Source organism: Eschrichtius robustus, chromosome 20 (assembly GCF_028021215.1).
Source record: "Eschrichtius robustus isolate mEscRob2 chromosome 20, mEscRob2.pri, whole genome shotgun sequence".
Taxonomy (NCBI): domain Eukaryota; kingdom Metazoa; phylum Chordata; class Mammalia; order Artiodactyla; family Eschrichtiidae; genus Eschrichtius; species Eschrichtius robustus.
In genome coordinates, this window is record NC_090843.1 from 58725946 (window position 1) to 58739232 (window position 13287).

General features: G+C 40.1%; 1 protein-coding gene across 2 annotated transcripts in view; it reads right to left on the minus strand.

Moving 5' to 3' along the window:
• Positions 1–13287, minus strand: part of MYH10 (myosin heavy chain 10) — a 137408-nt gene that overhangs the window by 75849 nt on the left and 48272 nt on the right. For both annotated transcript variants that reach the window (XM_068531572.1, XM_068531573.1), the window contains exons 5-6: positions 11564–11666; positions 4801–4893 (exon numbers count right to left, since the gene is read on the minus strand). In XM_068531572.1, coding sequence (XP_068387673.1) covers positions 4801–4893; positions 11564–11666 — 196 coding nt within the window. The remainder of the gene's footprint in view (positions 1–4800; positions 4894–11563; positions 11667–13287) is intronic.

The window sequence follows — 13287 nt, forward strand, 5'->3', positions numbered from 1 at the left end:
CACAACAAAAAATCTAAATTAATAAAATTTAATTTAAAAATGAGTCTACACTGGCTACTCTCTAACCCCCTGAGAACCAGTGTCGGCAACACCCACAGGAAACTGCTAAAGGGTGTTTTAACTGAACGTGAGTCAGTCAATGGAACTAATTACTTCGCTATTTTTTATGGACCTGCTAAAATCAACTTCTTGTTGTATTGTGCAGTTAAAGCCTTATAATAGTAGCTAGCTACTAAACTCTTTAAAAAAATACTGTACGTATCAATATAAAGTTGACTTTCTAAGAATTAAAGCCCAAAGTCAATATTAAAGATACTTGTTTCTTGGTTGAATGAATAGCTAAGAACACTGCCTTAATCAAAAATCTTTTCTAAAAAGATTAGCTTTTATACTACAAAGCTACAGTAATCAAGACAGTATGGTACTGGCACAAAAACAGAAATATAGATCAATGGTACAGGATAGAAAGGCCAGAGATAAACCCATGCACCTATGGTCACCTAATCTATGACAAAGGAGGCAAGAATATACAATGGAGAAAAGACAGTCTCTTCAATAAGCAGTGCAGTGGAAAACTGAACAGCTACATGTAAAAGAATGAAATTAGAACACTCCCTAACACCATACACAAAAATAAACTCGAAATGGATTAAAGACTTAAATGTAACACCGGATACTATAAAACTCTTACAGGAAAACATAGGAAAAATACTCTTTGACATAAATCACAGCAAGATCTTTTTTGACCCACTTCCTAGAGTAATGAAAATAAAAAAAAAAAATAAACAAGTGGGACCTAATTAAACTTAAAAGCTTTTGCATGGCAAAGGAAAACATAAACAAGACAAAAAGACAACATTCAGAATGGGAGAAAATTTCACAAACGAAGCAACTGACAAAGGATTGATCCCCAAAATATACAAACAGCTCATGCAGCTCAATATCCAAAAAACAAAAAACCCAATCCAAAAATGGGCAGAAGACCTAAACAGACATTTCTCCAAAGAAGACATACACATGGCCAAGAGGCACATGAAAAGATGCTCAACATCACTAATTACTAGAGAAATGCAAATCAAAACTACAGTGAGGTATCACCTCACACCTGTCAAAATGGCCATCATCAAAAAATCCACAAACGATAAATGCTGGCGAGGGTGTGGAGAAAAGGGAACCCTCTTGCACTGTTGGTGGGAATGTAAATTGATACAGCCACTGTGGAGAACAGTATGGAGGTTCCTTAAAAGACTAAAAATAGAACTACTATATGACCCAGCAATCCCACTACTGGGCATATACCCTGAGAAAACCATAATTCAAAAAGACACATGCACCCCAATGTTCATTGCAGCAGTATTTACAATAGCTAGGACATTGAAACAACCTAAATGTCCATCGACAGAGGAATGGATAAAGAAGATGTGGTACATATATACAATGGAATATTACTCAGCCATAAAAAGGAACGAAATTGGGTCATTTGTAGAGATGTGGATGGTCCTAGAGTCTGTCATACAGAGTGAAGTAAGTCAGAAAGAGAAAAGCAAATATCGTATATTAACGCATATATGTGGAATCTAGAAAAATGGTACAGATGTACCTATTTGCAGGGCAGGAATAGAGACACAGATGTAGAGAACAGACATGTGGACACAGGGGCGTAAGGGGAGGGTGGGACGAATTGGGAGATTAGGACTGACATATATACACTACCCATGTGTAAAATAGATAGCTAGTGGGAACCTGCTGTATAGCACAGGGAGCTCAGCTCAGTGCTCTGCAATGACCTAGATGGGTGGGGTGGGGGTGGAGGTGGGAGGGAGGTCCAAGAGGGATGGGATATATGTATGCCTATGGCTGATTCACTTCGTCGTGCAGCAGGAACTAACACAGCATTGTGAAGCAATTATAGTCCAAAAAAAAGACCAGCTCTTACTATATTAGATTGAGCATACTTAATGATGATTATTCAGTAGTACAAGCACTTTGGAAGGTGGAACCTCAGCTGAATCAGGGTTTGTTGAGAATTCACACTGAATGGGTGATTCTTGCTAGAATCAATCTTGCTAGGAAACAATCTAAGAAATTCTTCCCACCAGTAGAATGTAAAAGAAGTTCCCACCAGAATTATTTTATCAACCTTTGGAACAGGAGGCGTCAATAACAAGCATTAAGGAGACTTAAGTATAGTAATTGCTCTGCAAATGAATTTCAAAAAGTGATCAGCTTAATTTAGACTACAATTTAAAGGAACAAACTAGAACAGAGCTTCTCAACCTCCATATAACTGACATTTGGGGATACTTCTGTTGTGGGGCCTGTCCCGTACATTGTAGGATGTTTAGCAACACCCTGGCCTCCACCCACGAGACGTCACATGTGGGATCCCCAGGGGACCCCAAATTGAGAACCACTGATCTAGAGTAACGCAAATTATGGATTATAACCTACATACGTCAATATGGAAATCTAATGATCTCTGGTAGCCAACTTCCAAGATGGCCTCAATAACCCTCCCACCTTCTGGTACTCGGGTCACCTGCTCTGGGGGATGCCGGCTGCCATGCCGTGAGCAAGCGTCCCTGCAGAGAGGCCACTGAGGTGTGCAACTGAGGCTTCTTGCCAAAAGCTACCCAAGTAAAGCTCCTCCAGCCTCAGCAGGCCTTCAGATGCCTCGGCATTAGCCAATCACACAGTAATGACAACCTCGTGGGAGACCACAGGCCAGAAGCAGCACTCAGAAACGCTGAGACGATAAACGTTTTATGTCACTAGGTCTTAGGGGAATTTGTTACATAGCAACACGTCTATCTGTCCCAAACACAAAAACCTCAGTAGATGACTCTTTACCACTTAGTAACGGAATCACTACATTCTTTACCAACGGACATACATGACTGGTTAGTAGCAATTTATCTTTTCTAGGCAAAAATGAGACAAATGGGTACAAAAGTGTTTTTCTTGAATTTAGAGTGTGGTTTGGGGGGAGGGTAGAAATCAGAATAGACTGGTAACTTGATTTATGTGGTAAAATAAAACATTTTCCACTACGAAGTCCTTGAAAATCTTCACGGAGATTCACATGCCAAAGCTGGTAGCTCACTGTCTCCCCCAGCCCACGACACAGCCACTAAACACAGGGCTTTCAGGAGGAAGAATTTCAGATTTAATTGTGGCTCCAGCTCAGTGCTGATGACCCACAGAATGACAGAAACTCAAAAAGCAGCTCAGTTTCCCCAGATCCAAAAGTCACAGCCATGCTTCCCACCGGCACAGGCACATTTGTTATCCCACTTTGTACAGAAAAAGCTAAAATAATTACTAAATGAACTTGGATTAAGCAAATCTTCAGATTTTATCTTACTGGGAATAAACAATATTCCAAGCAAATAGTCCCATACTTCTTACGTAACTTGGAAAGTCTCTTGCACTTAAACTACCCGAGGGTGTTATGGGCTGAATCGTCCCCCACCCCCAAATTCATACGTTGAAGTCCTAATCTCTAGTAGCTCAGAGCATGACTATGTTTAACGAAAGGGTCTTCACAGACGTAATTAAGCTAAAATGAGGTCACTAGGGTGGGCCGGATCCAATATGACTGGGGTCTTATGAGAGAAGAACAGACACAGACATGCAGAGAGGACCACGTGAATTCACAGCAGACAGCCATTAACAAGCCAAGGAGAGAGGCCTCGGAAGAAACCAACCCTGCCAACACCTTGATCCCAGACTTCCTCCAAATGTGAGAAAATACATGCCTATTGCTTAAGCCACCCAGTCTGTGGTGCTCTGTTTTGGCAGCCCGGGCAAAGGCATAGAGAGGGTTATCTAGCTACCTTTGTATTTCCTGGGGCCTCTGTGATCTGGTGGCTTCTTCTCCTGATCACAGAGACCACATCATCAGGAGATTAACGTGCGGACCCAGAGTAAAGAATGTCACAGTGAACCCGATTTCCAGAAACTGCCCATCAAGGGATTGTTAGAATTGAAGTCTCTGATTCTGGCCTTCTTAACTTTAACTAAGATGTCTAATGTCAGAGGAGGGAGGAAAACCATAGAATTAACTCGAATGACTTAAGGAGAAATAACAGAAGTTGAATGATTTGCTAAGAAAGTGTCGACTCTGAGCAGCTGGAAAGGGGAGGGCTGTGTCCTGTAAGTCACACTGATCTGGCTGTCACTCAGGATAATGTCCCCAGACTAGGTGTGCAAGCCGGCTGGGCTGAGGAAGAAAGTAAAGCTTTCAGCGAATTAAGAGAGTCGAACAGCTGAGGAGGAAATTTTTGAGGAGACAAAATGTGAGGGACAAATTCTTCTGAGGTCCACATCCCATAGAAATGGTAATGTATGAAAAGAACAATTTACCACATCAAATTCCAACTTTGCTTGTTGAGTGTTTACTGTGCCTGGTTCCGTGTTAAGTACTCAGCACGCATCTCATTTTATCTCCACGCCAACCTCATAATTATATATCATCCCCAATCAAAAACGAAGAAATAAGTTCACAGAGGTTATATAATTATACACCCATAGAATAATACATAACTATCTATATACATAACTATATATAATAAACATGATTAAAATTACTTTCCCATTTGTTTTTTCCCATTTGTTTTGCTTTTTAAAACGTGACTACTAGGAAAATTTTCATTACACGTGACTTGCATTGTATGTCTATTGGACAGCCCTGTTCCGTACTACATCTGTTAGGAAGGAAGGTACTTGATTTGCTTAATCATAGTAGACATTCAACTAGAAGTCTGAGGAATGAAAAGTTTCTGGTGCTTTTAAACTTACAAAACGAGATGAGTTATCATTTTTCACAGTCTTTGCGTTTCCAAATGATTCCAGGATTGGATTTGCTTGCAAAAGCTGCCGTTCAAGTTCCCCCTAAAAGACATTACACACACACACACACACACACAAATAAAAGCAAATATATGTTAATCTAACACGTCTACTCCAGTCCTCAGGGAAAAAAAACAAAGCAAAACCAAACACTGCGTCTTTTGCTCAGTGTTTTCATCTTATTTGCCATCCAGCAAACTTTGCTGTTGGCTTCATATCTCGGTCTTATGGGCTCTGCTAAAGGAAAAAATTAGCATCTATCATGTGCTCACAAGGAGAAGAAAACGTCACATTGAACAGTGATGGTAAATTTAAGGACGGGCACATAAATTAAGTGGAGAATTTTTAAAATAAAGCAAACTGGTTTTCATGAAACGAAATTTAGCATGATACTTCAATTAAGAACATATTAATACTTATACTTCTGCTTATTTCTACTTTGCCTTGTTCCAAAGATTTCAGGCAGCAAATTCTAATAACTTCCACTGTACTGGTAATAAGACTTGCCATTTTTCCAAGGGTTTCGCATAATATCTTAACGATGTAGACAGGGCAATGTCCTCATCTCCAGTTTCAGAGATGACAAAGATGGCAATACTACTGAATTCTTGCACATATTTAAAAAGTATACTGTATTTGATATAATGGTCATTACTTCTATGCAAATTAAGCTTTAAAACAGATTTTACGAACAAAATATGTAAGTATATTAATATATGCTTTAATCATGAAACACAACAGAAGGCTGTATGGGGAAGCATGAGGCATTTCTGTATCCCTGGAATGTAATTTCAGAATTATACTGTAGGACTTAAATAAATCTGCTCTTTCCAAATACAAATCTTACCCCTATATTTTAAAATACCCACAGTATACTAGACCTCAAGAAAGAATAAAAACTGCTAGCTACTGTGATTCTCTAAGCAAAAAAAGAGTACAAGGAAGCTCACATAAGATTTTAAAATTAATGGCCACTTGCTCTGTGATGTATTACGCTATCATCGACTCCAAAATCAGGAACAAATCTATGCCATACACGCAGTCTCGGCATCTAACCCACGTGTGGTTGGATGTTTAGGTGGTGTGGTTCCCTCCAATGAAAGGGTAGGAAATGCTCCTGAAGCACGTGACACAGTGAGGCGCTGCAGTGTTACACGTCTACGCTAGAGCATTTATCCGGATTGTCTGATTGTCTGGATTATCTTCCCAGGTTTCATCTATAGTCTACTATTGTGTTCAACTGAAACCAGTCAGGAACCAGTCCTGCCATGTGAATGTCGTGACACGGCATCAACTCACATTCCTGGCTTTAGATAATATGCTCCCTGTACAGGGGATCTTCCCGTTTCTGGACTTCAAGACACCAGACTACTTCTGATGTAAATCTTTCTAAACACTACATGCTATCAAAGTTTCTTAAACATGGTGTCCTGAACCAATGTTAATGGCTGAGAGTCATCACTAAGAATAGCAGCCATCGTGCTGTGATGCACAAGTGCCTTTCCCCTGGAGGTTAGCGGCCACAGCCATCACTGAGTCTGTGCCAACATCTCGCAAAGCTCTCGGTACGCTGGCACCGCAATAATGATTTCGGCTCTAGAATCCCTTAACCTCACTCAATCTGTGTGATCAGGGCGTAGAAACTGTCAGAAAAACCCGGACTTGATAAGTGGGGCACTGCCTTTACCTGACACTCCTACGGTTAGATCAAGGAGTTAGAATACAGATTCCTTAAAATTACACACTATCCTACCAAATCATAATAAAAATACTTTCAATAATAATCTATCCTTAAAATATTTTCCTAACTTGGAGGTAAAACAAATATTGTATACCTCATTTTAATATTCCCTAGACATGGCTTCAAGAATTCTTTGGGCCAAGTTTACAGATTCTTTTCTTTTCTCCTTCGCGTGTGTATGCGTGTGTGTGTGTGTGTGTACACGCACATGTGTGCATGTGATCCACTGATCCTGATTCCATTCTGTTTTCTCTTGGCTTAAAGGCACCGGCTGTATCCCCTGCATGAGGTTAGTGAGTATCACGCCGAAACGATGCTCTGTGAATGTTTGCTGAATGGATGGGTAATCAGCGGTCCGAAGACACTCTAGTAGTATCTGGGGAGGGGATGGTGGTGAGCCAGAGGTGGCAGGAAGTTTTGGGTTAAGGGTCCTCATAATCACTGTGGTAACCGCAGGCTTGGGTCCCTGCTTTGGAGGCCACTACATTAACAGGAATGTGGTGGTACTTCCTTCCAATGGATTTTTGACATCGCTGAGACCAAGTAAAGATCTCAAAAACTCATAAATGAATCACAAAGAGCTTGACACAGGGCTAATATTATAAAACACACAAAAATGATCTTTAAGAAATTACCACTAAAATTTGACCATTTCTGCATTGAATAATTTCACATTTAGCTAAACCGGGCTAACAGCTCTCAACCAAATTATGAAGCCATTTCAAACCATCAGGGGACAGTGGCTAAGTGCTAACCTTTCTGCTGGAACTTGGATGGGCAATGTCCCTTTTCTATTCTATATAGTAACGAGAAATGTCACTTGGGAATGTGGGGAAAAGAAATCAGCATTAGCTATTTATTTTTAAAGTTCTAAGTATTTAGAATTATATGATGCTTTAAAGGTTTACCAATCGTGATGAAAACTATACCCTTGTGTTTATTACATAATGTATTATATATACTTGCTATATGATAGATATAGGATGAGTTTTAAAGTGGTTAAAAAAAATTATATATATATGTATACATACACCCCTTTCAAAACTCCAGTTCAGCCAGCAAGGGGACTCGGGCTGGACTCTTGCTGCCCCTTGTAGGCCTGAGGGGCAAAGCTGCAGGTGTCCCACTGACCACAGAGTAGGGTTGGAAGCTGGCAGCAGCAATCAATCGTCATGCTTAGAACCAGACTCTAATCTCGAGTGGCAGGCTCTAATTTCTGTGCTTGTTACTTGCTATCTATCACCTTTTTGTCTTAGTTCAAGGCAGTTTAGATCAGTAGGTACAGAATCACCCGGAAGCTGCCATCTAGAGGTGGATGACTCAGGAGTCAGTGGGGAGGTGGGCTGGCTTGAAGGGGTCATTCCCAGGGGATGGTCCAGTTTAAGAAATTAGTCATCCTCAAATCTGCTCTGAAATCGTACCATGTCCAGGCTTTGGAGCGGCCCTGAACACTGTGCCAGACATCGAGGGTCTGTAACAGTGACCTGCGATGAGGGAATATGGGCACTGGAGCTGTACTTGCTGTTGGCCGGGGCATTAAGCCAAACGAGGACTCTTTTGTTATAGTAAGTAAGAGTTGACAGGTAAATGTTTTACTTCTTAAATATTTTGTGACCTTAATTTTGAAAATTTATTTCTTACATTTGTTCATATTTCTATAATGAAGATGAAGTTATAAGGTAAACATAAAAATATCGATCACTTCACACCGCTAGGGTGGCCTTAATAAAAAGACAAGTGTTGCCCAGGATATGGAGAAACTAGCACCCTCAAACATTGCGGGGAATGTAAAGTGGTGCAGCCTCTATGGAAAAGTGTGGCAGTTCCTCAAAATGTTAAACAGAAAATTACCACAATCCAGCAATTCCACTCCTAGGTATACACCCAAGAGAACTGAAAATGTGTGCCTACGTGAAAACTTATATATTGCAGCATTATTCATATTGGTGCCAAAGTGGAAACAATCCAAATGGCCATCAACTGGTGAAGGGATAAACAGAACGTGACAAATTTAATATAACAGGTTATTATTTGGCCATAAAAAGGAATGGAGCACTTACACATGCTCCAGCATGGATGAACCTTGAAAACACTATGCACAGTGAGAACCACATATTATATGATTCTGTTCATATAAAATACCCAGAATAGGCAGAGTCAGAGAGACAGGAAGTAGATGAGTGATTTCCAGGGGCCGGGAGAACATGGAAGGTGATTCATAATAGGTATAAGGTTTCTTTTTGGGGTGATGAAAATGTTCTAAAATTGACTGTATTAATAATTGCATAACTCTGGGAATATACCGAAAAAAAAAAAAAAAAAAAACCACTGACCTGTACACTTTAAAGGAGTGAATTTTATGGGACATGAATTTAAACCTTAATAAAGTTATTTAAAAAGAAGAATGAGCAAAGAGACAAAGACTCACAAAATCCGGAGCCTACAAATGCCTTCCACTTTGTTTTTACAATTTATACTGCTGTTTAGTGATAAAATGCTAGCAACTGACACAAATGGTTCCTGGGAATCTAAGTTTTGCCAATAAAGTTCAACATAAATTTGGAAACCAGTGATATTAAACCAAGAGAAACACTGCCTTTGCAAAGTATAACCATTACTTTACGGTAGTCATCCTCAAAATGGGGTGAGGAAGTCATGCCTAGGGGTGCCCGGGAAGGGGAGGGGGTGGTGGGGAGAGAAGTAAGTTCTTGATTCAACCCTCCCCAGGGTGTGACCAGTCCCTATGCTCAGGAGTATCTCATATTCCTCAGGTGTGCTGGGGAAGAAAAATTAATTGAGAACCAGGAGTCTTCTCATGTTTCTAAAAACACGGCATAGCTACTACTTGACTAGTATTAACATAACCTTGGGGAAAGCAGCATGGAAGATTCTGTGCGGAGTGCAAACATGCAACAAGACATGCAAATCAGTAATGACAGTGCAGCACGGCCCAGAGAAGCTGTCGCCTCGCCTTCCTGGAGGATACCTGCTTACAGGGCTTGATTTGACCCAAAGTAAAATCTAGGGGTAGGCATGCTACTCACACACAACAGGGATCCACTCTGTAGTTTAAGATGACATCGAAACAAAATGTTAACACTAATGATTTATGTAATCCACAGAGGATTTGGAAAACCCAAATCTGTACGTTAACTATTTAACACTATTTTGCTAGTGATCTAAGTACATATTAAAAGGTCATTTAGCATGTACTCTAAAACACAAAGAAAAGCTGGTTGCTGGTCTAGAGATTCCTTCTTTAACTGGCAAAGAAGCCTTTAAATATCATATAGGATAATGATTATTTCATTCATCCTCCCAATGCGTATCACTGGTCTGGTCTACAGCTAAAAGCAAAAGGACATCCTGGGCCTTCATAGGTATAGTACAGCTTTAGTGTCTGAGAATTTCTTAAGAATTCTAAAAAAGATATCTGAAAATCTCAGTATCTGGGACTATTCCTTTAGATGTTTCTGATCGTTTCTTTATATTAAGAGATTGTTTTCATAACACTATCATTTCTTGCTTTATGCTAGCTTTGCACCACTATGCTTGTGGAAGACAGACAAACCAAAACGGTTCCAGTGCGAGGGAATGGGATGTCCAAGTACAGACGTCCCATTCTATCCAAGGCATCTGGCTCAGCTCTGCCCTCCCTCTCTTGCCAAGTAGCAGGAAATGCTCCGGTCCATGGTTTGTTCATTGCTATGCTCTGTGGAGTTAAAGGCGGGCATCTGATAATTAGGGAGAATAACATTCCTCTGCTACTTGCCCTGGATAAAGGAAATTCTAAATTTATGTATTAAATACAATGAAGCTTTTGGGTTAAAACACTTACCAGGCCCTACAATGTTAACAGATTAGAAATTTTTTAAGTTGCAGCTTTTTTTTTTTTTTTTTATTTTTTTTTTTTTTTTTTTTTTTTTTTTTTTTTTTTTTTAAGTTGCAGCTTTTAAAGCTGCAGCCCCAAATTCAAAATTTAATGTATGGCATAAAGTCAGGTTTCCACCTATTTAAGAAGTATTAAAGTAGTTCCACCTGGTAATTGACACGTGAAACCCTAAGTTTACAGGCTTCATAAACATATGATTCAATGTCATGATGAACGGGTAAATAAATATTAAAATTCCTCTACAAAACAAAGGTAAAGCAAAATGGCATGCTGCTTCTCCGGAAAGAATAAGCCTCAAAGCAACATAATTTCAAAACTAAATATTTTGTTCATAGTAGATTTTGCTCAGAACTAATGGTATTTGTTTCTAGTAGAGATTCAATCCAAAGACAGAAATTAGTGCAAACACTCAAGACTAAGAAGCATAAAGAAAAGCACTTGCCTGGTGTTTCACTGGTTTAGGTGATTCCTGCTGCTCGTTACAAACAGATAAATGCAAACGTTAGCAAGTCTGGGTCTTTTCCTAGCGGTAAGCCACATCCAAAGCACCAAGTCAGTGTGCGGTTTAGAACCGTGAAAGCTGGTTTGCCTGGCATCTCTCAGGGAGTATTAACTACTACTTCTCGTATCTACAGATTAAGGATAACTGATGTTTATATTCTCACCCCTTTTCTATCACCAATTCTCCCCAAATTTCTATCCTCCCCTCAGGCTGCTGTGGGTGGTAGCTCTGTAAGTTCAGGAAGAAGTGCTGAAAATATCTGAGGATCTTCTCTTGGTGGAAACGAAGAAGTCTTCCTAAGCACTGCTCATGGATGTTTAACAATCCCCACCACAGCCTTGTAAGAAATTAGGCTTCGAGTTACAACCGTAATTCCAGTTTGCCCTGGTGGAATCGCTAGTTACTAACATTTTCCTGATGCCCTAGCTCCCTCCTTGCTGGGTGGGGAGTGGCGGAGACAGGGAGCTGTCAATTACAGCAGCACACTGAGTCCGCTTGCTTCCTTATTCTTGTTTCTGAAATTACAAAAGAATAAATCTAAGGGTTTTAAAAAAACAACAGCAGAACAAACACTTACAGGAATATTATGGTCCTTTCGTCCTTTGTGTGAAGAAGCGACATGAGCAAGGTACTGAATGACTTTCTTAGTATTTTCTGTCTTCCCGGCACCCGATTCACCCCTGGAAGAAATATTAACATAGGCTGCTTCACAAAAAGCACAGCATACACATTCCCAAACTATAATCGACACAATTAAACTGAGTTGGAACAAGAATTAGTAGGAAGTAAAAAGAGAATAAGTAGGGAAGAAAAAGAAAAAAAAAAAACTATCACCAGTAGTTGGAAAATTATTATTTTTAAATGGCATAAATTAACCCAAATATTTTTTTGGTAGATGCCGCTAAGAGGACAGAGGAAAATGTTCACAACGATTTTTTTCCCCCCTTGGAATTGGGGGCTCTGCCAGAGAAGTGGAGTTTATTAGAATGTTTGTAAAGCAATGCCTCAGCACCAGAAACATATCTAGCACTGGAAAGAGAATTCCTAAAACAGTTAAATTAAGGTAATTTAATCTGAAGGAGCTGAATGAACTCTGGGATGTCCGCTGATTACCGACAGCATCTTCAAGGACACTAGACGCCTTCTCGGCTCATCCCTCAGACCAGGCTGACGGTGGTTCTCTCCCCTAGACCCACGTGGCACCTTGTACATGCCTCGTACACAAACCTTCACACTGATCACCAGCCTCACCCGAGGAAGGATAAGGCCCCATGCGTTTGCTGATTTGTATGTTTGTGTAGTTTCTTTTTAATCCACGTAACCTTGTGCAGTGTCGACACACAGCCAGGACGTAATTTGTAGAGAGAATGAAGGGATACTACGAATTTTGTTATGAACTGGGACAAATGCTATCACTTCCTATGATTTCTATTTTCAAACGAGGCTGGCACATTTCAAAGGTTGCTTTTTATTTCTACTCAGTACTAAGCTTGAAATTCAGGCAAGCTGCTAGCATACAGTGTGATACTTGAATTATGGCCTCTCTGATCAAATACTTGAGGTTCCCCAAGACCCAGGCAAAGCAAAATGAATAAAATCTCAATTTGGATTAAAATAAAAAACTGTAATATATAATTAATTTTCTAAAAAACAACAACAAAAACACCCCAGGAACTCAAAAATGTTATTATACACACGGCCAACTAGTGATCCTCTACGCCTCTTCTATTTAAGGCGTGAAAATCTATTTTTTCGAACTCTGACCCTTTCTTGAAATTGTACTTGGAATTGTACTATCTGAACTGTCCCCAACATGAGTTCTTTAGGTTTCCTGGTTGCATTACCTCCCTAACTCTCTGCACCCAAACACCACCGAGGGGTTGGGCAAAAGGGTCCTATTGATCACCTAGTGGTATGGCTTTGAGTAAGGAAATTAACTTCTCTGGAAATGGACATCATCATTGGTAAAATGTAGGAATAGGATTAGACCCTTTCCAGCTCCAAGATTTCATGATTCTAGATACAACCCACTTACTGGTGTCTAAGAATATTTTACATATTAAGCTTATTAACCACCATCTACTGTTGTATTAAAAACTGCCCCCTTCTTTGTTTTGCCATCTAAGTCTAGTCTCACGTACTCCAATCCACCAAACCTTCTATTAATGTTTCTGCCTGCTATTCAGGCTTAAAAAGGCCTTTCCTGGCTTCCCTGGTGGCGCAGTGGTTGAGAATCTGCCTGCGAATGCAGGGGACACGGGTTCGAGCCCTGGTCTGGGAAGATCCCACATGCCGCGGAGC